This window comes from Haliotis asinina, chromosome 6 (genome assembly GCF_037392515.1).
Source record: "Haliotis asinina isolate JCU_RB_2024 chromosome 6, JCU_Hal_asi_v2, whole genome shotgun sequence".
In the NCBI taxonomy this organism is placed as follows: domain Eukaryota; kingdom Metazoa; phylum Mollusca; class Gastropoda; order Lepetellida; family Haliotidae; genus Haliotis; species Haliotis asinina.
The window spans coordinates 12,653,095-12,677,053 of NC_090285.1; the positions used below are offsets into that span (position 1 = coordinate 12,653,095).

Here is a 23,959-nt window from a genome sequence, read left to right on the forward strand (position 1 = left end):
GCTGGAATATTGCTTAGTCTGTCAGTTAATGTGGCCCCAATTTCTCAAAAAAAACCTTAAGTCTGAGTTTTTACGTAAGTTCAAGTTTTTGCTCAAATTTGAGAAAACGCAGGAACATGCACTTTCCAGACTGAATGGAAATCGGTATCAAACTCAAACTTTGAAGACAGTCTGAGTTTAGTGGACAGATTTCTTTAGTTGTTTTGACTTGTTTGTTTAATAAAATGCAGTTGAGTTAAAAATTCATCTGCTTCAAATTGTCAAACTCGGTGTAAGATTTGAGTGAAAACTTAAGTTTGTTTTGAGAAATCGGGGCCTGGACCATTTGACATACTTAATGGAGAGAATATTTGTACCTAAACTTGCTACATTTGCCCAGGTTTTACTTTTGTTTTTGCTTTTACTGATGATAAATGGATTTTTTGTTTTTGCAAAATTTACATTTCTTCAGGCACTTAAAGCTGACATCATGTTCAGTGGTCACTCAACCCAACTGACTGACTCACTCACTCAGTCACTCACTCACTCACTCACTCACTCACTCACTCAGTCATTCCCTAACTCACTTAGCTCACTCACTCACTCAGTCATTCCCTAACTCACTTAACTCATTAACTCACTCTCAATAACTCACTCATTAAATTGCTCGCTCACTCACTCATTTAGTCTAATAACTCAATCACTCACTCAATAAATCGCTGACTCACTGATTCTTTCTTTGTTTCAGAGCCCATACCTCTACCTGCCTCACTGATGTTGTCAAAGGTCAAGAGTCTCAATGATGTTGCTGTACCTACATTGGAGGCCAAGGTCAGGATCATTTGGATTCCCTCTTACTTTCAACAAAATTTACTGCACTATAGTACCTAAAGAGTATCTTATTCTTCTCATTCTTAATCTTTCATGGAATATCAGATTTACCAAAGCAGTATCTAAGAATTTGAGTGTTCATGCTTTATTCTGAGTAGCATGTATGTAGGTTTTTTTTTCTGTTTATATACATTATTTTACACACAATCTTCATAAACGTTTTGTTAGCTCTTCGTCTCCCCTTGTACCAAGAAAGAACTGTACTTTGAAAAGTTTTCACCTGGTACACTATTTTAGAATTTGTCCCGAACAACAAATTCCTGTAAGAATACAGCTAAAATGGATTGGTGACCATGCTCAGTTGCCATGACGACAAGGGTTGCTGCTCCTAATATCAACCACAGTTCTAACATTGACTATACACAGATTGTTGATATATAGCTGGAACAGTGCTGTAAGGAACATTAATTCCCATTCACACACTCATAGATAAATAATGTCAGTAAAACTTGAAAACATTCATTGTTTAATTCCTGCATTGGTGTGCCTTTCACAGATTGACCCAACTGGACAATACAGAGATGTTGTCAGTGTGGAAGGATTTGGTAATACCTTCCGATTGGCTGGAGGGGTTAACCTGCCCAAGATTATCACAATCATTGGATCTGATGGCATAGAGCGACGTCAGCTCGTCAAGGTAGGTGGAGTCATTAGCAGCAACAAGAGATAAATAATGGGAATGAATAATAATATTCCATCTGAGAGCAATCTGTTCCTGTGGAATGAACTTTTCAGGCAGGTAAAAATAGTTAAAATATGAACATCTGACCAAATTTTGTCACAAGATAGAAATTATGACACCTTTTGAACTCTTACATTATAGTTACATTATACTGTGACACTATTTGACATTGTGTGTGTTTTACTTCATATTATTGTAATCCAGGTTTGGATTCCTTAACAGAATAGTTCTCATTCCTTTCAATCTGAATTGGGGGCCACCTTGACTTGTGTTTAAAACATTTGGTAATCATGCCAAAGACACAGGTTCAATTTCCCACAAAGCCCATTTCTGGTGCCCTGCACCATGACATATTGCTGGATTATTGTTAAAACTACTCACTCACTTTGAACTGACAGCATGCCATTAGTCCTCAACACAATGTTGTATGTTTACTCTGGCCGTGAACCACTGTTGTGTCAGATGCTGGGTGAAATTAATGGTCCCTCCACATATTGTGTATGCAGAGAACTATGTTGTGTTGATTGATGTGACTGTTGTATGTACTGTGGCTGTGATTCAGTGCATATTCTGCCTGGGATGGGGGTACGGTGTCTGTAAACTTCCTGTAGCACCATTTCTGTGTGGCCATTGTGCTGCAGGAGGTGTAGATGTGACTGTGCAAGATTCTATGCATGCCCTAGCATCAGGGATTTTGTCAAATACGATCACCGTATAGCCTCCACAAGATCTCCTTACAGTCTGTGCATGATTACTGTGTAGCCTCCATTTTGCCTCCAGATTTGCCTCAGCCTGTCCCCAAGGAAAATGCAGGATGCCCCTAGACCATGTGAATACAAACATACCATGATGCCTAAAACATTGTACTGAAAATCATAGACTACTTCATTGTATGGCAACTGAGGCAAATGCAGTAGTAATTGGTACTGTGTGTGTGTGTGTGCCAGGGTCGGGACGACCTGCGTCAGGATGCGGTGATGCAGCAGGTGTTTGGGATGGTCAATAGCCTCCTCAAGAAGAACCCTGAGACCAAGAAGCGTTGTCTCAGAATCAGGATGTACAAGGTAAATATTTAATGTAGTTATGCAGGAGAACTGAAATGGAAGGGTAACACGACAAATTTCTATTTGGAAACGGTACCTTGAAGAACAGATGCTGTCCTTTCTTTATCTTCTGTGAGGCTTGGCTGCAAGAAGTGAAGAAATCTTGAAATTCTAGGTTTACAGTGTGTGACTTTGCAGACTGCATGTCTTCATGCCAGGGTCAGTTTAAAGTGTTGCTGATAAACTCAGTTAAACACTGGGTTGCCAAGCCCAGATAGCTTACAGACTGATATAGCTGGAAAATTGCTGTCTACTCTCATCAGGTCTTTTCACACTCACTTTGCTCTTCACTCACTGTTTGCTAGGTTTTGGCAAACACCAAACCTAGAGCATTTTGATATGTCTTTGGTGATATTTGGTCACTGTTTCTATGTTAAAGCATCTTTATCGAAATATTAAAGAATTTGTTATCCATGAACTTTTGTGGTATTTTGTCAGTTATAAATTAACCAGACTTGAGATGTTTCATGGTTATGGGTTTATTTTATTTTATTTTTTTTATCTTTCTATTCACAGAGAGGGGAGATATTTGTGTGTTACTGTGTTTTTGTTTCCAGGTTGTGCCCCTGTCCCAGCGGAGCGGTGTGCTGGAGTGGTGTGAGGGCACTCAGCCCCTAGGGGAGTATCTCATAGGATCCAAGGGGGCCCATCATAAGTACCGACCCCATGACATCTCAGCCCTTGATTGCCGGAAACTACTCATGGTAAGATGGTCACCTCTCATTAATGCAATATTGGACAGAAAATTTGGTAGACTGAAAATCTGAAATCATTTATTATCCCCCGGCATGTAATGCCATTTTTACTTTTTAGGTTTTTCAATGGAACATTTTGGTGTTAGTCTAATGGAGGGATGGACTTCGTTTCCGGAGCAGAAAAGCGTTCAATATTTTTCTGCAAGACTTGGTAGATATGTGTGGCAGACCCCAAAGTGGTGCCTTTTGCTATTTACACGTTTTTGTGATATATTATCTTTTCGGTTTCCATGGAAACATTTTGGGCTTAGTCTCAAAATGGAGGGAAGGGCTTCCTTTCCACAGCAGAACTCAAAAGCCGTTCTTTATTTTTCTGCAAAACTTGGAAGATATATCAGTCAGAACCTGAAGTGGTGCCTTTTGCTCTTTGCAGGTGTTTTGTGATTTATTATTTTCTCAGTTTCCATGTAAATGATTCAGACTTTGTCTCAAAAGTGACAGGTATGTTTCGTTTCCGGAGCACATCTCATAAAGTTCCGAACATCTGTCAGCAAAACTTGGTAGATATATGTGGCAGACCCCAAAGTGGTGCCTTTTGCTATTTACAGGATTTTTCTATTTATAATTTTCTGGGTTTCCATGGAAACATTTTGGACTTTGTCTCAGTTTGGAGGGATGGACTTCGTTTCCGGAGCACAACTCAAAAACTTCTAAATATCTGTCTTCAAAACTTGGCAGATATGTAGGGGAGACCCTAAAGTGGTGCCTTTTGCTATTTATAGACTTTGTGATTTATCATTTTCCCAGTTTCCATGGAAATGATTCTGACTTAGTGTCAAAATGGAGAGATGGGCTTTGTTTTCAGAGCAGAACTCGAAAACTTTTCAAGATCTTACAGCAAAACTTGACAGATATTTGAGGCAGACCACCAAGATGTGCCTTTTGCTATTTACAATTTTTTGGCATTTTCATTTTTCCTGGTTTCCATTGAAGCAATTCTGACCTAGTCTCAAGATGTGGGGATAGGCTTTGTTTCCAGAGGACAACTCAAAAACCATTTGATATCTTTCAACAGATCTTGGCAGATATATGAGACAGATCTTGAAGTGCCTTATGCTGTTTACAGACATATGGCATTTATATTTTTCATGACTTCCATGGAAAGGATTCCAACTTAATCTAAGAAAACATCAAGTAACTGTCAGATGATTTGTCCTTTCAAATATGTTGGGGCCGGAGGGATATGTCATCTTCTGATGACTCTTGTTTATCTTTTTGATGCAGCCCTTTTGAAGTGTTGATGCAGGTGTGAGGTCTGAAACCCTTTTGACTTTCTTGCAGCCCTTTATACTTTTCTGTTTTGGGGTCCTTTTGTCACGCATCCCTTTTGACTAGAACCCATGAGGATCAGGCTCTAAAATGATACTGTCTATGAAAGTCCATGCATTCTAGCTGACTTGAACATTGAACAAACTTCTCTCAGTTAACCATCAATAGTACCTAAGGGGTAGAGTCTGGGCATTATGTGAACCATTCTGTCAGGTACCTGACCCTGACCCTGACCCTGACCCTGACCCTAACCCTAACCCTGACCCTGACTGTGTCCATAAAACTCTGACCCTAACCCTAATCCTAACCCTAATGCTGACTGTGTCCCTAAGACCCTGACACTAATCCTAACCCTGACTGTGTCCCAAAGACCCTGACCTTAACCCTATCCCTGACTCTGACTATGTCCCTAAGACCCTGACCTTAACCCTAACCCTGACCCTGACTATGTCCCTAAGACCTTGACCTTAACCCCAACCCTGACACTGTGTCCCCAAGACCCTGACCTTAACCCTAACCCTGACCCTGACTATGTCCCTAAGACCTTGACCTTAACCCCAACCCTGACACTGTGTCCCCAAGACCCTGACCTTAACCCCAACCCTGACCCTGACTATGTCCCTAAGACCCTGACCTTAACCCTAACCCTGACCCTGACCCTGACTGTGTCCCTAAGACCCTGACCCTGACCCAGAACCTTGGTACTGGTATAAGTAAATCTGTATCTAATAATCTACTCTGAGTTGTTACATTATACTCAATGTTTTGGCAAAGTGATATCACAGCACCTCAGCAGACAGGAACCAGGTAATATGGAACATGTATTTTGACTTGTGAGAGATGTAGACATATACAAAAATGCTTTTGCGTTTACCAATGTGAAATTTGGTTTTCAACAAAATTTACAAATAAGTATTCCTTGTGTAGGGAGTGCGTGATCCAGCTGATATCCGCAACAAGCAGAAGGTCTACAGGGAGATTTGTCAAAAGTTCAAGCCAGTGTTCCGCCACTTCTTCATGGAGCATTTCTCAGATCCAGCCACATGGTTTGAAAAGAGGCTGGCTTATACCAGGAGTGTTGCCACCAACTCCATAGGTCAGTCAGTCATTCACTGTGTTAGTGTCCTCAGAATATAAGAGACTTCTTATTTGTAGTTTCGGACATAAGTACAAACATCAATTTCTCTATTACAAGAAAAAATATTTTCTAGACTGCAGACTGAAACAAATGCCCCAAATATTCAGCTCTGTTTCTTCTGCTTGCAGTGGGCTACATCCTGGGACTGGGAGACCGTCATGTCATGAACATCCTCATTGACTGCAACTCGGCAGAACTCATTCATATTGACCTTGGTGGGTGTTGAACCTTGACAGTGTTGTCCTTGAGGGTGCCACTTTGTCCCAACAGTGGGCTTTTACTCCATCCAAACTTTGTATTTGCCAAGATTGAAAATGTATTTCATCATCAAAAAGACTTGTGATAAAAATTATTTGTGTATATTTATTAACCATTGATGTTCCACGATGCCCGAAAGGAGATTTCAGAGAGTTTTGATATTGCTGGTGTCCATATGTGGTATTCATTTTACAGGGATTGCATTTGAGCAGGGTAAGATACTGCCCACCCCGGAGACAGTCCCCTTCCGCCTCACCAGGGACATTGTGGATGGCATGGGTATCACTGGAGTTGAGGGTGTCTTCAGAAGGTGAGTCAGTCAATCAGGTCACTATAGTAGGCTCCTGTGGGATTCATTGTCCTTAGATCATGGAACATGTAACTGATCAGCTAGGCAAGCTTGGTGACTTAGATGATACTATGTTATCATACCCTGATGGTGTGGGGTTTTGCTCAATCACTGGACTGTCTGGTCCAAAATCAATATTTTACAGGTTGCTTGAAATGTACTATAAGACAACAAAGAAACAAACAAACAAACAAACTCTGTATGGCTCTTGGTGATAGGTTCATTGCAAAAAAGAAATATGTTGTTGTGTTTTCTCTGTTGAGGGCCAATGCTCTAACCCTAGTTTGCTGCAATAGTAGAGTCATCTCTCAAATGAAAATTTACCTTTGCTCCTTTCAAGATACATGAAGGATTGTGAATCTTGTACAGTAAACTTTGTTATTGGGAGAAGTTATCGCTTACAGCTGTCAAAACTTGTTTTAGTGGCATGACATTTATTTTTAAAATCTTGCCCCGAAATTGGAGCATCATGGAGCAAATATTGACAGTTTTTGTCATTTGACTCTGTTCATTCTTGGCATTTTGTTGCAGATGTTGCGAGAAGATGATGGAAGTGATGCACACCAACCAGGAGTCGCTGTTGATGATCCTGCAGGTGCTCTTGTACGACCCCCTGTATGCCTGGTCACTGTCCCCCCAGCAGGCTCTCAGTATACAGAACCGGCGGGGTGGTGGGGACATGGACAGCAACGACCTGAACGCCACTGCAGCCAACATTTCCACTACTGACATGGGGCATCAGTCAGAGAGATCAGGTGATAGGAATAGCAGTTGATATGCATGCATATTGTGGACGCCCTGTATTTGTCCTGATTGTCTTTGGTCTTTCAGCTTCAAGACCATTTTATGGATGTCTCTCGAGTGAATGTGTGATGTAATTCACTTTGCCTTTCCATGCTATGACCTGATGGGAAAATGGAATGTAAGAGAATATTTTGTTTGGATATGGAGAAGCGATTGAGAGAAAATGGTGGTGTCAAGACTGAGTCCTTTGTTTATGCTTCATAACTTTAGGTTCCTTGGTTTGTCAGTTTCACAACCCAGACTCCGCAGTTTCACTGAAGTGGTGAATATCCATGTCCTCTATTCCCATGGCCTGCAAGCTGACACATGATGGTCTAACAAATATACTACTCATTGTGTAATTGAACTCACTTCCTGTCAGGCTTTGCTTGTATTGTGCTTTTGTTTGTTGCAGTTGAGAGTCAAGAGCAAGTAAACAAGATGGCTGAGCGTGTGTTGCTACGTTTACAGCAGAAACTGCAGGGTATTGAAGATGGCATCCAGCTGACTGTGTCAGGGCAGGTGAACAATCTCATTCAGGAGGCACGGGACCCGAACAATCTGTGTAGGCTGTTTCCAGGATGGCAGCCATATCTGTAGACTTAATCAAATTAGGAGGCTTGTGCAGGTTTATTCCCATGATGGCAACTGTATCTGTAGGAAGACATCAGGTCGCTGTTGAACAATCTGTGCAGGCTCTAAGACACAGTTCTGGAACCTTTTGAACTGTGTAATTATGCATTTAATGAAACACAATTGAGGATGAAACTAAACAATTAGTGCAAGCTATGAAACAGTATGTGAGATTAAGAACCTCAATTCTCGACAATTTCAAGAGTAACCCTTTCTTGATGTGTGCTGCAGGAGTTTCAAGACTGAAACAGATCTTGTAGTCTGGAGATCATTCTTGCAGTGGACTGAAACTGCCCAGAGTGATCAAAATTGTCATACTGTTACAAAGCCCTGTGGCAGTTGTAGGGCAGACATTGTTTAGCAAATGTCAGTGTCTGTGCTTGCTTAGGGTAGAGGAAACAAGTGAACAATGACTCCAACAACTGGGGAGGACGGGTCATTCAAACTAATTTCAAACGTGTTTGAATATGTCAACATTATCTTTGCTTAAGATCTTCCAAGCCCAACATTTCATTCCCAATATTGAAATTGAATGCACTACATATTCAAATGTTTTAAGTTCTAAAGGGCACTTATGCATTTTCCAGAGAGATGTCCATAATTCATTCATGTATAACATATATAACATTCATATGCCAAAGCTGGGTTCGAAATACCTGCCTGCTCGTCTGCATGAACTGCCAATTTCTTTGGTGCTCCTGCCCAATGGTCCGGTTAAAATTTAGACTATATAGGGAGATATTCATCATATTTCAGAATACAACTTCTCGTGTATATGATTTTCTTTGACAACTGTATAAGAATCCATACTGAAATGACACATCAAGTACGATTAAAGAAGTTGTTATCCATAAAGAATATTACCTTCTTGTGACGCGCCATACTTCTAAAATGCCCATCACACAGATCATCTTTCTGTACATACAATGACCCCTCGGCGCATCAGCAAATGAACCAATCAATCAGAAGCCATCGTTACACTTGAGTGCACACCCACCTGCTACGACTGGGGTCGTTCTTGCGAGGCCTTTGTTTTGAGGGAAACAAGCCCAGGTACAAAATATGCACTTTCGAATCGTGGTTGTATGCTTGTAATTTTGTTTATTTGTTTTTTTTACAAGCAGCAATGTATATTATATGTCATGAATAAGTGATAATTGTGTTTTAATAATGTTTGATATTTTGGTTGCATGTGACCTTAAAGAGGAGATATCTGTGATGTGTTTTGTAATGGGAGAGAAGTAAGGGGAGATAAGCCTTATCTATAAAGGGAGATGAAAAAGGAGTGTACATGGTGATGAGTAGTGTGTGGTAAGGTGCACGTGTGTATGAAGGGAGCCATTTAGTGTATGGTAACGGGAGGTAAGTGGTGCGTGTAAAGGGAGATAAGTGTGATGTGACTCCTAGGAAATTGAGCAATGTATGATGTGTGAATGGGAGTTAAGTAGTTTATTGCAAGGGAACATAAATGTTGCATGTACATAATATTTTTTTCTTGTGATAACACTCACTAGTTAATAGAATTTTTAAAAAAATGCAGTTGTCTTCAATCGTATGAGTTGTAAGAGGCGACTAACGGGATCAGGTGGTCAGGCTCGCTGACTTGCTTGACACATGTCATCGGTTCCCAATTGCGCGGATCGATGCTCATGTTGTTGATTACTGGATTGTTTGGTCCAGACTTGATTATTTACAGACTGCCGCCATATAGCTGGAATATTGCTGACTGTGGCGTGACCACCCGATCCCGTTAGTCGCCTCTTAAAACGAGCTGAGGTGCCTTTTATGGCAAGCATGGGTTGCTGAAGGCCTATTCTACCCGGGGATCAAAGACAAGAAACCAGCCTGAAATGCAAGGGAAATAATGTATTAGTATTTCATTGAAATTGTCATAACCATGTTTCTACAGTTGTCAACCTTTCCTTCTGTAAAAACCATGACTTAGGACTCCATGTTACTGATAAAGAATCTCTCAGTGTCTCTTGCCGTAATCACATGGTTTGTGCATTTGAGTTGAGGAATCAATAACAGTGAAATACAATGAATCCTAATCACATTCAAATCATATCTAAGTGCTCAATAGTGCTAAACTTTGAATCTGATTTAAGTGAGATTGACTTTTCCTTTCCAAAAAATTTAACTGAAGCATATTTTGCTTGTTTTCATGTCATGTTAGATGTGCATGTTAGCCCAAGGTTTTAAACATTTACTTGTAATGACAGAGAACAAGATCCAATTCCCCTCACTGGTAAAATGATTTCTTCTATTTCTGATGTCTTGCCCATTATCTGTTTGGATATTGCTAGTGCGGCATAAAATCCTATTCACTTAGTTATCATTATTGTGACATGTATTGTGTTTAGCCCTTGTATGAGAGTTTTTTTGTGCATGATAATCAAGCATCCCTGCAGTGCATGTATTTTTTACAGGAACAACATTCCTTTGTTTAAATGATTATTTGTTGCTTACTGATTTCAAATGAATGTATGAATTAAAGCTTCAATAAAGTGAAAGAGGAAAGATCTATTTTAATACTTTTTATTATTGAAAAATACCAAATAATTAACATACAGTTTATCCATGTATTTCTAATTTATTTTATTCGTATAGTGGATCGGAGTATTCCAAGGCACTCCACACAGATGTGCAGAATTGTGGCCCTTGTGTGATGCCAGGATCCTATGACTGGTATAAATCCCAGATACAAGCCGAGGATGACTTTATTCATCTGCATCCTATCTATGCTGGTTGGTATCACTGAGTCTGTAAATGTCCAAGATCTACGTTGATGTTGCCTGCTGATCTCAACATAAAAATAAACTTCCTCCCACAGCATTTCGGCACCAGTGCTTGATAACTTTACCAACATACCTTATTTGATAAACCAGATAATTCTTTCATGCAGCCCCAAGACTATGGAATTCACTGCGGTTCTATGTTGTACATGACTCGGACTCTGTGACACCTTTCAAATCAAAGATGAAGATTTATCTTTTCTCCTCTGCATATAACTGACTCTCTCCCTCTTTACCCCTGGGCTTTATTGTTCAAACTGAAATACTGACCTTTGAGGATCTGTTAGAATTTGTCTTCATGAAGCCCTTTCTTGTAGGAAAAGGTGATCGGGTGGTCAGGCTTGCTAACTTGTTTGACACATGTGATGGTATCCTAGTATCGTAGATCGATGCTCATGCTGTTGATCATTGGATTATGTGGTCTAGACTCCATTATTTACAAACTATTACGTATAGCTCTAACAGGGCTCAGTGTGGTGTCATCCTGTGCATTGATTGATGCTGATGTTAATCAGTCTGTCAGTCAGTGAAGTTATTATTGTTGCTAAGATACTGAACAGAAAAAGAAACACAAGTTTCGAAAAACATTAAATCTCATAAAAGCAATCGCTCATGGTCATGTCTTCTGTATAAATCCTTGACAAAAAGCCCAGCTGCGTTTCTTTTGTCGTTCAGTACATATATTTACTGGATTGCCTTCACTGTGTTTCTGTCCGTGAAGATAATAAATTAAATACAAGTACATGTACGTTCACAAAGTGATAATGATGAATCAGTTCTGTAAATATACTTTGGCTTGAAACTGGCCCCAGAATAAACTACTAACTACACTGTAGTCGCATCTGTAGTCCAATCTTCCAGGGATCTGCACCCATGAAGATCAGGGTTAGAAATGATCTACAGTAATCCGTAGGAGGCAGTTAACCGGATCGTGTGGTCAGGCTCGCTGAAAGAGTTGACACATGTCATTGATTCATATATGCGCAGATCGATGCTCATGCTGTTGATCCCTAATTTATCTGTCCCGGACTTGATAACTTACAGACCGCTGCTGTGCAGCGAGAACGTTGTTGATTATGGTGTAAAACGAAGGTCACTTATTCCTGTGAGCTGCATTATGCTGCACCTTTAAGTGCGCTAGAAACCATGATCTTGGGTTGTCTCCTACTCCTAGATTTAACCTGTTTCCAGGTTTGTCAGATTATGCCCGTGAAGATCCGGGTTAGAACTGATCTTCAGCAACCCGTGAGAGGCAACCAACGGGATGAGATGGAGAGTCACGGTGAAACCATGATTGTCATAAGAGGCGAACCCGTGAAGGTCCCGGGGTAGAATAGGCCTTCAGCAACCCATGCTTGCCATAACAGGCGACTACGTTTGTCGTAAGAGGCGACTAACGGGATCGGGTGGTCAGGCTCGCTGACTTGGTTGACACATGTCATCGGTTCCCAGTTGCGCAGATCGATGCTCATGTTGTTGATCACTGAGTTGTCTGGTCCAGACTCGATTATTTACAGACCGCTGCCATACGGCTGGACTATTGCTGAGTGCAGTGTAAAACTAAACTCACTCACTCATTCACTCACTCATAAGAGGCGACTAAAGGGATCGGGTGGCCAGGCTCGCTGAATATTGGGCGAAGATTGTAAACATACCTAAACGACCCGCTGACAAAACCTACTTATGTACGAGTACATTGTTTTGAATTTTCTTCGACCTTCCTCAAACTGCTGGACGCGAAATATAGTCTAATACCCTATTGTGACCCTCATCTTGACAGCTGCTTTAAATACCACATGACAAAGTGAGTTACCTCCCTTACACCGTGGGCAAAACAAAACACAACGCCTATCGCCAGCCGAGGCCCCTCGGTATGTGGGTCAAAACAGCTCCTAGTGTATTTACTCCATGCACTGTTCGGATTGCGCAATCCGAGGCTTGATCGCCACACAACTCGCAAAACATCATGGCGTATTTGGTGAGTATGTAGACATATCAGCGTGTATTTCTTCATTTGTCAGAAACCCTTCACGGTATATGACGCTGATTAGTTGACCTTGTCTTTGTCTGCAGTGAGTCGGTTTGTAGGAGGTGGCGTAACTTGCATTTAGGTCTCTGAGATAATAATTTAAACATTATACATAAAAGATTGGTTGTAGTGTGCACCTATGTAGACTTGCCTGTTTACAGGATAGGATAGCTGTACGTCCATTGCCAGAGCATCCAGTGTAGCCTTAGAGCAAGGCTAATGGTGAGGCCTCCTATAGGCTGTCATGTTTACCCTTTTAACAGCCACATCCTATGTAGGGTAGCTGTAAGGTAAGGTTTAAAATAAAGTCATGGAGCGGTATTCTGATAAGAACTTCAGTCTAAAAAATGAACAAGTTCCCAATAAAACTTAAAACAAAACGTTAGCAATATCTTAGACACTTTTTTAAGAATACCGCCGCCCTTGATATCTAATGATAAGCTATAGGCCAGCTGCACTGAACGGCTTGAACAGCGGCTGTTCAATGTACATCCAGAAGGGGTGGGTGTGTTTTTTTAATCCCTGGGTTTGATCGCCGGCCGGGTCACTCCATTAATATCGAACATTTGCTGAAACAAGTGCTGGTCAAGTAGGAAAACGTATACCGTGTTGTTTCGTGTGTGTGTGTGTGTGTGTCTGTGTCTGTGTGTGTCTGTGTGTGTGCGTGCGTCTGTGTGTGAGTGAGTATGTGTGTGTGTGCGCGTGCGTGCGTGCGTGTAGGGATGTGAGTGTGGGGATGGACGCGTGAGGAAGGGGGTTGACATCCACGTTAACATGCGGGGCACGGTCTCTCACTGAAGAGGCATTATTTCAAAAACTCTACTTCCTTTTAAAACTTTAGACTCCCTTAAAACACTCACTCTATGTTATGTATACATATAAAGTTACATGGAGTGATTTCCCCACAAATTTGGGGTAAGCAATTGCTAACCTTATGCACATGAACTGCACGGGGATCATGCATCAAAGTGCTGAAAAGCATGTGCAAATATGCTTGTGAACAGTTACGTTGTGGTGTGAAGTTTTGTTACGAATTCGCCAATTTTAACTGATTTTTATCATTCATTGAACTCAATCTTATCAAAGCTACGAATTTGTCTTACAGTACATCAGTTCAGTTGTAAACAATACCATTAAACAGTAGGGAATATATTGCAAAATTTAGTTTAGAACAGTTTCCTGAATTAAGTGGGTCACGTGTATTTGTACTTCTTCAAGAACAAGTGCCATAATCTTGAACGCGATTTTAAACTTACTATAGCTCAACTCACTGTATCAGTCCAAGTAGACCTAGTCCCAGCAACGAATAACACTGGGGCTACGTTTACTGAGACTGCTCAATGTATTAAACCCTCAACGCAGACCTAATCACCGAGAAACGTTTCGGTCTCGGGTTCCCCACATTTTGTAATTATGTCCCGTTGATACTGATTTTTGAACGTTTTTGACCACAATGGGCTACAAAACTATTCTACAAAACTACTCTGCCAATCTTTCTAGTTTCTGTATGTGATAGTGAAATGTTTCTCCAGAAAACTTTGCTGCGATCACCAAACGCCTTGTCGTCATGGAAGGCGTGCGTACGATTAACTAGCAACGTCACTTCCGGCGGGTCTGTCGACAACGTGAAATCCTTTGACGAGGTTCCAGGGCCATCCGGGAAGTATCTCTGGCCAGTCATCGGACCCGCCTTCCATTTCAAGCCTCTGGGTAAGTTCATGGGATGAGTACAGGGACTTCGAACGTTTTCTCAGTCGCATCGAGTGTCAAACAAGCCAAGGAGTGAGTGAGTTAAGTTTGAAATACGGCGTAAAAACCATATTTACCCACCCATCATGATCAGTGTTGGCACAAATGTCATCCTGACTTTCTTCTGATTGTTTCTTTTTTTGTCCCCAGGGTTCATTAACACAAAGCCAATCTTGCGCAAGGGCAATTTTCATAACAGTTAACTTAAAATGACGATAATCCTAGCGCTCAGACCTCTTTGTAAGTGGGCCAGGTGAAAATGGTAGGCTTTCCTCCCAAATCCATCGCAAATGTACCTGTGAAGATCCGGGTTACAATTGGTCTACAAAAATCCATTCTTGTGTCCCGTAAACATCTGGGTTACAGCTGGTCTTCGGCAACCCGTGCTTGTCGTAAGTGGCGACTGGAGGGACCAGGTGGTCAAGCTCACTCACTTGGTTGACACATGTCACCGCATCCCAGTTGCGTGGATTGATGCTCATGACGTTAATCACTGGATTGTATGATCCAGACTAGATTATTTACAGACCACCGCCATTTAGCATGAAAATTGTTCAGTGCGGCGTCAAACATTAAACAAGCAACCAACCAAACAAGTCAAAAGAGCGCGTTATGCCTGCAGTAATGTTCGAAATGGCCTAAAGTCACCCTCCCTTCCAGGTAAGCTGCCTCCAGAGAGTCTCGACAAGTTGATCTTTAATCTTCACGAACAGTACGGGAGTATCGTCCGGCTCAAGTTAGGGCCATGGTTTCTGCTCCTGGACAATCCGGCCGACATGGAAGCTGCTCTCCGGTGCGAGGGAAAGTACCCCGACCACATGCAGATCGACATCATGATGTACTATTACCAGAAAAACAAGAAAGTGAAACCACTTTCATTGTCGTAAGTTTAATATTGCTACCAAGTATTTGTGAGTATATTTTGGGTTACGTCCTATTGCGCAACTTAGTGCAATAACCAGTCCAGAATTTTTAGACTATGTCATTTAACTGGATGCATAAATATTAATCAGTGTGATTTGATAAGTCAAAGCAGTTGCATATTGCATCACTCCTTCTAATCCTTGCAAACAAGTCGTACATCAAGCTCTGACTAACGGAAACCAGGAAATCGTGGAAATGTCAAAACGAGGCTATGCCGCTAGAAAGTTTGACGGCCTCGTACGGACCTGATATTACACCAACCTCGTTGTGCGTTACATGACTAGGCTGAATAAGCGCAAAAGCACATAACACATTTAACCAGTGAGCCGGATACATTGTGAATTATTTTACCACCTCATCAAACTGGGACAGTATGTGGTTCAATAGTTAAGGCATGCTTCCTGAACCTCGACATAAAGTATAGAAAGACGGTGTTATTAAAGTTTAAACTTAAAAGTAATTTGTAAATACTTTTTTCTTGTGAAAAAGGAATGGGAATTCAATTTAACCAATGTTGTGTGTGGTGTCTATTTTCACTTTCACTCGAGAAAATTCGGACCGGCTGAAAACTTGGTCATTGTCTGAATAGGTTAATGAGACTTATGTTTCGGTACGTGTTCATCAATTTTGGAATGAAATTCACGCAAATTATAAAATCAATCAAGATTGAACTGATGTTTTGAAGGGCATTTAGAAGCTGAACGAACATGAATACATGGCAAGTTTTATGGACGACAGCTTTTTATTCTTTACACGATGTTTCGGAGTTAATTCTTGCTCTGTCATGAGGTGAATGCTGAATGTATTCAGGATTGAATTGACCAAGCTACGTCTTTTATAACTTCCTCAATAAGTAATACTCTTGTCTAAAACATTTCAACACTTATGGATATAAAGCCCAACCCGATTTACTTCTAAATGTCAGATTCGACTCTCTCTCCATGGTCCGATGGGTAGCAGGTCTGCCTTTGGGGCGGAAAGTCGATGGTTATCTAGTCGCATCATATGGACCTGCCCCTCAGTGCTTGGTCATAGCAACTCTCCATGGCAGACGACATTAAGGTTTGGTGAGATAGGACAGGGACTGGTCTGCTTGATGTACTATGTTATTTGGGTCCATTTATTCTGCAGCTTGTGTCTCAGTGGGTTAAATAATTCATGGCGACTGTGACATTAAGCAGACAAAACAAGTTACCAGAGTTAAACTGCGTCATGGCATCTCACGAGTAGCTCAATAACAGCGGTATTAGTCTGGACTACGGTACAAGCTCAAGCACACACACGCACACGGACGCAACCACGCACGTACACACGCACATAAGAACGCATACCCCTTATGCACTAATCTTATAAACAATGCGCTGGCGGACGCACACACAAATGCATGTTTGTCGCTACATAGTGCTATGCCATCTTATTCTGACTGGTGGCAGGAGCGGACCCGAATGGCTGGCTCTACGTTCCAAGGTACAGCAACTGTACACACGTCCCCGTGCCGCGCTCTACTACCTCCCCTCACAGAACGTGGTTGCCGACGACATGGTAAAGCACTTCATGGGCAAGAAGCTGTCGCATGAAGAGGTCAAGGATGTCATCTCAAGATATGTCACAGAAGGTAAATATATTTTACTTAACTTGCAAGTTATATCCAGTTTGAGGTTGATTGGTTTGTTTAAGGCCACACTCAGCAGTATTCCAGCTATATGGCGGCGGTCTGTAAGTAATCGAGTCTGGACCACATAATCCTGTGATCAACAAGTGTGAGTACAGATCTACGCAACTGGGATACGATGACGTGTCAACGAAGTCAGCGAGCACGACCACCCTATCCCGTTCGTCGTATCTCAAGACAAGTATGGGTTGCTGAAGACCAATTCTAACCCGGATCTTCAGGGGGTTCCAGTTAGAGCCACAGTCAGTTGTGCAGTAGCAAACAGTTATGACACAACACCAAAATGTATATTAGCGAATCTGGATTATCAATCTGAACATGTAACACGTTATATTTAGGATTACACTCTGAACAGATGAGCGGAGCGAGTGAGTGACCTTAGTTTAGGCCGCACTCACCAATATTCAAGCTGTATGGCGGCGGTCAATAAATAATCGAATCTGGACCTGACAATCCAGTGATCAACAACATGAACATCGATCTGCGTAATTAGGAACCGATGACATGTGTCAACCAAGTCAGCGAGCCTGACCGATCCTGTTAGTCGCCTCTTACGACAAGCATACTCTCCTTGTATGACAGATGAGCGGAAACAAAGCAGCGATGAAATCTATTTGAATGAAATATCGAAGACATATATGTTTTAGAAGTTTAGCAAATGATATATTTTTTGTGTGAATTGTTCAAGCTCGACGGCACATTTTTGGCTCTACCTCGGCATGCAAATAATTATTCAAATGTTCTCATCATGCATGTGCATTCCATGTGCCGTGTTGCTATGGCGAGGCGTAAAATTCACACTGGTCCGTATAGAAAGGTAATTCTGCAGTCATGCATACAGTATTTTACGTCAGGTGTCACTTTGGTTCTTCCATTTTTGAGGTATCTCTTCATGTCTTCCTTTTATTCTTTCTCTGTCTCTGTACCAGGTATTTGCGCAATATTCTTCAACAAGCGGATGGGTTTCCTAGCTCAAGGTGCGGATTACCACGTCGATCAGAAGCGGTTTATTCAGGAGGCCAATAACTTATTCAAAATCATGAGCAAACTGTACACCGTGAATCTGCACCGACTCTTCCCGACCAAAGACTACAAAACACTGGAGACTGCACTCAACTTTCTCACGGAGTAAGTGGTCATTACCATTTCTGTAGGCATTAAATGAGTTTGCTCTCATAGCCTCTCAGCATATTTCACTGCCTTTGCATGAATGACTAAGGTTCTGCGCCGCTTTTCACAGTATTCCGGCAATATCACAGGAGGGCAATAGAAGTGGGCTCAACACATGGTACCCACGTGAGATATCGAATCATGGTCTTCAACATGAGCGTTCTAGCGCATAGAAGATGGAGTAGATCTTTGTGCAAAGGCTGAATAAAATCGAAATATACATGAATTAAATAAAATCTTGCCCAAAATATGATTTGTCCCCAGGCTGTGTCTTCCTTTCACCAAACCTTCAGAGACGAAAAAACTATATGGACTGAAATATTTTGTATCTTTCAGATTGGATTTAAATATTCTTTACCTTGCCATCTGAGGATACAAGTTGTTACAGATCTAGCATGACAAATGTCTCCGCCCATTACTTTCCCCAGGGAATCGAGACGATACGTGAAGGAAGCTAACGAGGAGATAGCGAGACGGGAGAAAGAGGGGACGCTGGACCCAAATGACCCCAACCTGCTGCTGGCCTTGCTGGCGTCCAAAAAGCTGACCATGGACGAAATATATAATGTCATGACGGAGAACATATACGCCGGTGCTGATGCGGTGAGTGAACGTGTATCACAAAAGAGTTAGCAGTATCGTTTTATGCCGCTTTTAGCAACATTCCAGAGGCGGAGACTCCAGAAATGAGTTCACACATTGTCCTGTGTGGGGAATCGAACCCGGGTATTCCCCGTGACGAGCGGACTCATTAACTACTAGGCTAACCAACTGCCCCCGGACCACGAGATATGTGTAGGCTATAACATATCCGAATGTTGGTGTCATATATTTTTCGTGCACACGTTTGGCTTTTTGACACCGAAGTGTGTCACTGTGTTGGGTATCGATTGTCGAATAAGAGTAGTGCCACTAATCCGGGTAAGATGAAGTCACTAGTTTCTGATTTGTGTCACAAGAGCAGACTAGCGTCGACATGGTTCACTCTAGGCCAGTGACGAGCGATGCTAACGCGACCAGGGCAGTAAGGGTAGTTAAAATGTCAAGGAGTTCGCTCACCACGCTGATGACCCGTGCTCGATTCCCCACATTATTGCAATGTGTGAAGCCTATTTCTGGTGTCCCCCGTCGTCATACATCCGGAATATTGCTAAAACGCCATCAAGTCAACCTGACTCACTCACAGCAAATGCGACAGTGGCGTAGTGAGTGAAGGGCTTAGTGAGTTAGTTGGTTTAACCCTTCCTTTAACAATATTCCAAACATATCACAGATGGGACTTCTGTTCGACACACCGTACCAATGTAGATGGCAACAGTCATTTTCTCTCCTTGGACGTCTCCAGACTAATGCATGCCAGTTGATAACCATGACCATCCCATAATTTATCATGGATAATAGACATACCTCGATTCATTCGAGAGACCGGACAACAACATCTTTTTGGTAAGACGTTATCGGAAATCATGACACCCTTTTCTGGGCCGACCATCAGTCCACTACACCGGAGTCTTGATACTCCGTGCGTGTTCTGTGGTATTAGAGGTACATGTTAACATCACTATACACCTTATATATACATTAAGTATATGCATGATACACAAAGTGACAATGTATTCTTATTTGTTGCAAGATTAAACATTGGATTTACGTGTGGGATATGCTAAAAATAATTTTTGCACATGATGTGTCTTTGAGGACCACATTCAACTTAAGATACGTAAAATAAAATAATGTTCACCGCATGTGCACGTGCATAGGTTTTAATTTTTTTTGACCGATCAAAAGGAGTGAGTGAGTGAGGTTAGTTTTACGCCGCACTCAGCAATATTCCAGCTATATGGCGGCGGTCTGTAAATAATCGAGTCTGGACCAGACAATCCAGTGATCAGCAACATGAACATCGATCTGCGCAATTGGGAATCGAGGACATGTGTCAACCAAGTCAGCGAACCTGAACACCCGATCCCGTTAGTCGCCTCTTACGACACCGATCAAAGGAGTCACTAAGACTGAGTCGTGTGTTCAAGAATCGATACTTCACAAACCGCTCCCACATAGCTGGAATATTGGTCAGTGTGGTGGTAAATGACACTGTGACACCATTCAAACCAACACTAGAGCTTTCTCCCATGCGATCACATGCTTTCAAAATTACATACTGAAATACATGTAGATTGAGTACATCACTGTGCCTCTTTCCTGAACAGATGAAGCTTTTTCTATGTACGACAACAGACAAATGGTCGGTTATGAAGTAAACAACCATCTATATTGCAGGACAAGCAAATTGTGAGAGAATAATGTTGCTGAAAAAATATTTGATGAAACCTTTGGGAGGTTTTCTGTTTAATTGTGAAACTATTCGAGCTTCCATTGTAAAGTTGGTTCATCTGAGTTTGTTTTAACTTCTTAACTTACATTATTTGTTCTACGTTTTTACACACCGTTATGTGTTTATTATCTTGACATTGTTTGTTTTATAAACAAGTGTTTACCAACAAAACAATGGTTTATTTCCTAAACGGTAGTGGTGTTTTCAATTAAATCACTTAACTCTGCGACAATTGTTTCACCTTTAAAACGCAAACTCCTGTTTACACTATGCGTTTATGAATTAATAATCGTAAATATTGATTAAACACAACTAATTAACAACTGGAAAGGTACCTGTGTAAGGGAGAGCGCTGGTAGACCTTCTTAGTCACCTTTCAGCTATATTGTTGCATATATACCAGCTAAAAGAATAAGGCTGTAATGGCGGAGTTATATATACTGTCTAACAAACTTCATGATACTCTGATCTTGTTTGCAGACAACGAGGACGTTGTTGCTGTTTCTGTACAATCTGGCACGGTTCCCAGAGAAGCAGCAGGTTCTGTACGAGGAGATCAAGTCTGTTGTAGGGACAAGCAACGAGCTCACGGAACAACACATCAACGACATGCCCTATCTCAGGGCGTGTTTCAAGGAGTCTATGAGGTAAAACTTCAGTTAACTGTTGATACCATATTTAAACATTTGAAGTAGTTCACTGGAAATCAGTACGTAAAAGAACCACCAAACAACAAAAAAATGTAATAAAATTATCAATCGTATTCTGCACTTAACTGAGTTTACAAACTGATGCAAATCGCTAAAAGCCTATTACTGGAATAGTGCAAAATGAAAGGTTGGTTGTCTATATGGCGGAAGTCTGACACTAGTCTGGACCAGACAATCCAGTGGTCAACAACATCAGAATCCATCTACACAAATGGCATACAATGACGTGTCAACCGTACGATCTACATACTACACGCTGCTTCTCCTCCTCCTCCTCCCATTCAAAGGCCCAGAATAGTTGAAACATCCTCATGCTCCTTCTTCTTCTTCTCCTCCTCCCATTCAAAGGCCCAGAATAGTTCAAGCATCCACATGCTCCTTCTCCTCCTCCTCCTCCCATTCAAAGGCCGAGAATAGTTGAAACATCCACATGCTCCTTCTTCTTCTTCTCCTCCTCCCATTCAAAGGCCCAGAATAGTTCAAGCATCCACATGCTCCTTCTCCTCCTCCTCCTCCCATTCAAAGGCCCAGAATAGTTGAAACATCCACACGCTCCTTCTCCTCCTTCTCCGATTCAAAGGCCCAGAATAGGTCAAGCATCCATCTACACAAATGGCATACAATGACGTGTCAACCGTACGATCAAGCATCCACATGCTCCTTCTCCCCCTCCCATTCAAAGGCCCAGAATAGTTCAAGCATCCACATGCTCCTTCTCCTCCTCCTCCTCCCATTCAAAGGCCCAGAAAAGTGCAAACATCCACATGCTCCTTCTCCTCCTCCTCCTCCCATTCAAAGGCCCAGAATAGTTCAAACATCCACATGCTCCTTCTTCTTCTTCTCCTCCTCCTCCCATTCAAAGGCCCAGAATAGTTCAAACATCGACATGCTCCTTCTCCTTCTCCCATTAAAAGGCCCAGAATAGTTGAAACATCCACATGCTCTTTCTCCTCCTCCTCCGATTCAAAGGCCCAGAATAGGTCAAGCATCCATCTACACAAATGGCACACAATGACGTGTCAACCGTACGATCAAGCATCCACATGCTCCTTCTCCCCCTCCCATTCAAAGGCCCAGAATAGTTCAAACATCCACATGCTCCTTCTCCTCCTCCTCCTCCCATTCAAAGGCCCAGAATAGTTCAAACATCCACATGCTCCTCCTTCTTCTTCTTCTCCTCCTCCCATTCAAAGGCCCAGAATAGTTGAAACATCCACATGCTCTTTCTCCTCCTCCTCCGATTCAAAGGCCCAGAATAGGTCAAGCATCCATCTACACAAATGGCATACAATGACGTGTCAACCGTACGATCAAGCATCCACATGCTCCTTCTCCCCCTCCCATTCAAAGGCCCAGAATAGTTCAAACATCCACATGCTCCTTCTTCTTCTTCTCCTCCTCCCATTCAAAGGCCCAGAATAGTTCAAGCATCCACATGCTCCTTCTCCTCCTCCTCCTCCCATTCAAAGGCCCAGAATAGTTGAAACATCCACATGCTCCTTCTTCTTCTTCTCCTCCTCCCATTCAAAGGCCCAGAATAGTTCAAGCATCCACATGCTCCTTCTCCTCCTCCTCCTCCCATTCAAAGGCCCAGAATAGTTGAAACATCCACATGCTCCTTCTCCTCCTTCTCCGATTCAAAGGCCCAGAATAGGTCAAGCATCCATCTACACAAATGGCATACAATGACGTGTCAACCGTACGATCAAGCATCCACATGCTCCTTCTCCCCCTCCCATTCAAAGGCCCAGAATAGTTCAAGCATCCACATGCTCCTTCTCCTCCTCCTCCTCCCATTCAAAGGCCCAGAATAGTTCAAACATCCACATGCTCCTTCTCCTCCTCCTCCTCCCATTCAAAGGCCCAGAATAGTTCAAACATCCACATGCTCCTTCTTCTTCTTCTCCTCCTCCTCCCATTCAAAGGCCCAGAATAGTTCAAACATCGACATGCTCCTTCTCCTTCTCCCATTAAAAGGCCCAGAATAGTTGAAACATCCACATGCTCTTTCTCCTCCTCCTCCGATTCAAAGGCCCAGAATAGGTCAAGCATCCATCTACACAAATGGCATACAATGACGTGTCAACCGTACGATCAAGCATCCACATGCTCCTTCTCCCCCTCCCATTCAAAGGCCCAGAATAGTTCAAACATCCACATGCTCCTTCTCCTCCTCCTCCTCCCATTCAAAGGCCCAGAATAGTTCAAACATCCACATGCTCCTTCTTCTTCTTCTTCTCCTCCTCCCATTCAAAGGCCCAGAATAATTCAAGCATCCACATGCTCCTTCTCCTTCTCCCATTCAGAGGCCCAGAATAGTCCTGCTACAGCTCTAATTCCTGGACTAGTTTCTGCAGTCAGAAACACACACTGCGTCATGAGGCCCACTATTTAATGCATGTATCTTGACGTCTAACCCACTTCACCTCAACTCAGACATCAGTATGTGCTGTTTCACAGAATCATCTTTATCTTACCAACGGGCCCATCAAGGATACTTCCAGAGGACTCCGTCATTGGCGGGTACAGGATACCGAAAGGGGTAAACAGGAGTGGAGTGGGTTGAGGTGGTTGAGCGAGTTGATTTGAGTAAGTTCAAATATTACGGCGCATTAGCATTATTCCAGCCATATAGCGACGAGATCAAATCTGCAATTATGCACATTTTAACTAAAAACATATATATGATTCTCAAGCAAATTCTGTTGCAATAGTCTGGCATATTTATGACTCCC

The 23,959-nt window shown here is 42.1% G+C and overlaps 2 protein-coding genes across 3 annotated transcripts in view; both read left to right on the top strand.

Moving 5' to 3' along the window:
• Positions 1 to 9,358, top strand: part of LOC137286970 (serine-protein kinase ATM-like) — a 64,289-nt gene extending 54,931 nt beyond the window's left edge. The window contains exons 51-59 of the mRNA XM_067819029.1: positions 728 to 810; positions 1,367 to 1,507; positions 2,500 to 2,616; positions 3,213 to 3,359; positions 5,607 to 5,775; positions 5,946 to 6,032; positions 6,271 to 6,385; positions 6,956 to 7,179; positions 7,623 to 9,358. Coding sequence (XP_067675130.1) covers positions 728 to 810; positions 1,367 to 1,507; positions 2,500 to 2,616; positions 3,213 to 3,359; positions 5,607 to 5,775; positions 5,946 to 6,032; positions 6,271 to 6,385; positions 6,956 to 7,179; positions 7,623 to 7,807 — 1,268 coding nt within the window. The 3' untranslated portion in view covers positions 7,808 to 9,358. The remainder of the gene's footprint in view (positions 1 to 727; positions 811 to 1,366; positions 1,508 to 2,499; positions 2,617 to 3,212; positions 3,360 to 5,606; positions 5,776 to 5,945; positions 6,033 to 6,270; positions 6,386 to 6,955; positions 7,180 to 7,622) is intronic.
• Positions 9,359 to 12,473: 3,115 nt separating this feature from the next.
• LOC137286598 (probable cytochrome P450 CYP44) overlaps positions 12,474 to 23,959 on the top strand; it is a 100,215-nt gene continuing 88,729 nt past the window's right edge. The window contains exons 1-8 of one of the 2 annotated variants that reach the window (XM_067818545.1): positions 12,474 to 12,613; positions 14,197 to 14,374; positions 15,074 to 15,296; positions 16,771 to 16,952; positions 17,939 to 18,137; positions 18,608 to 18,782; positions 20,995 to 21,161; positions 23,685 to 23,766. In XM_067818545.1, coding sequence (XP_067674646.1) covers positions 12,602 to 12,613; positions 14,197 to 14,374; positions 15,074 to 15,296; positions 16,771 to 16,952; positions 17,939 to 18,137; positions 18,608 to 18,782; positions 20,995 to 21,161; positions 23,685 to 23,766 — 1,218 coding nt within the window. In that variant the 5' untranslated portion in view covers positions 12,474 to 12,601. The remainder of the gene's footprint in view (positions 12,614 to 14,196; positions 14,375 to 15,073; positions 15,297 to 16,770; positions 16,953 to 17,938; positions 18,138 to 18,607; positions 18,783 to 20,994; positions 21,162 to 23,684; positions 23,767 to 23,959) is intronic. The other variant, XR_010956997.1, reaches the window with a different exon arrangement.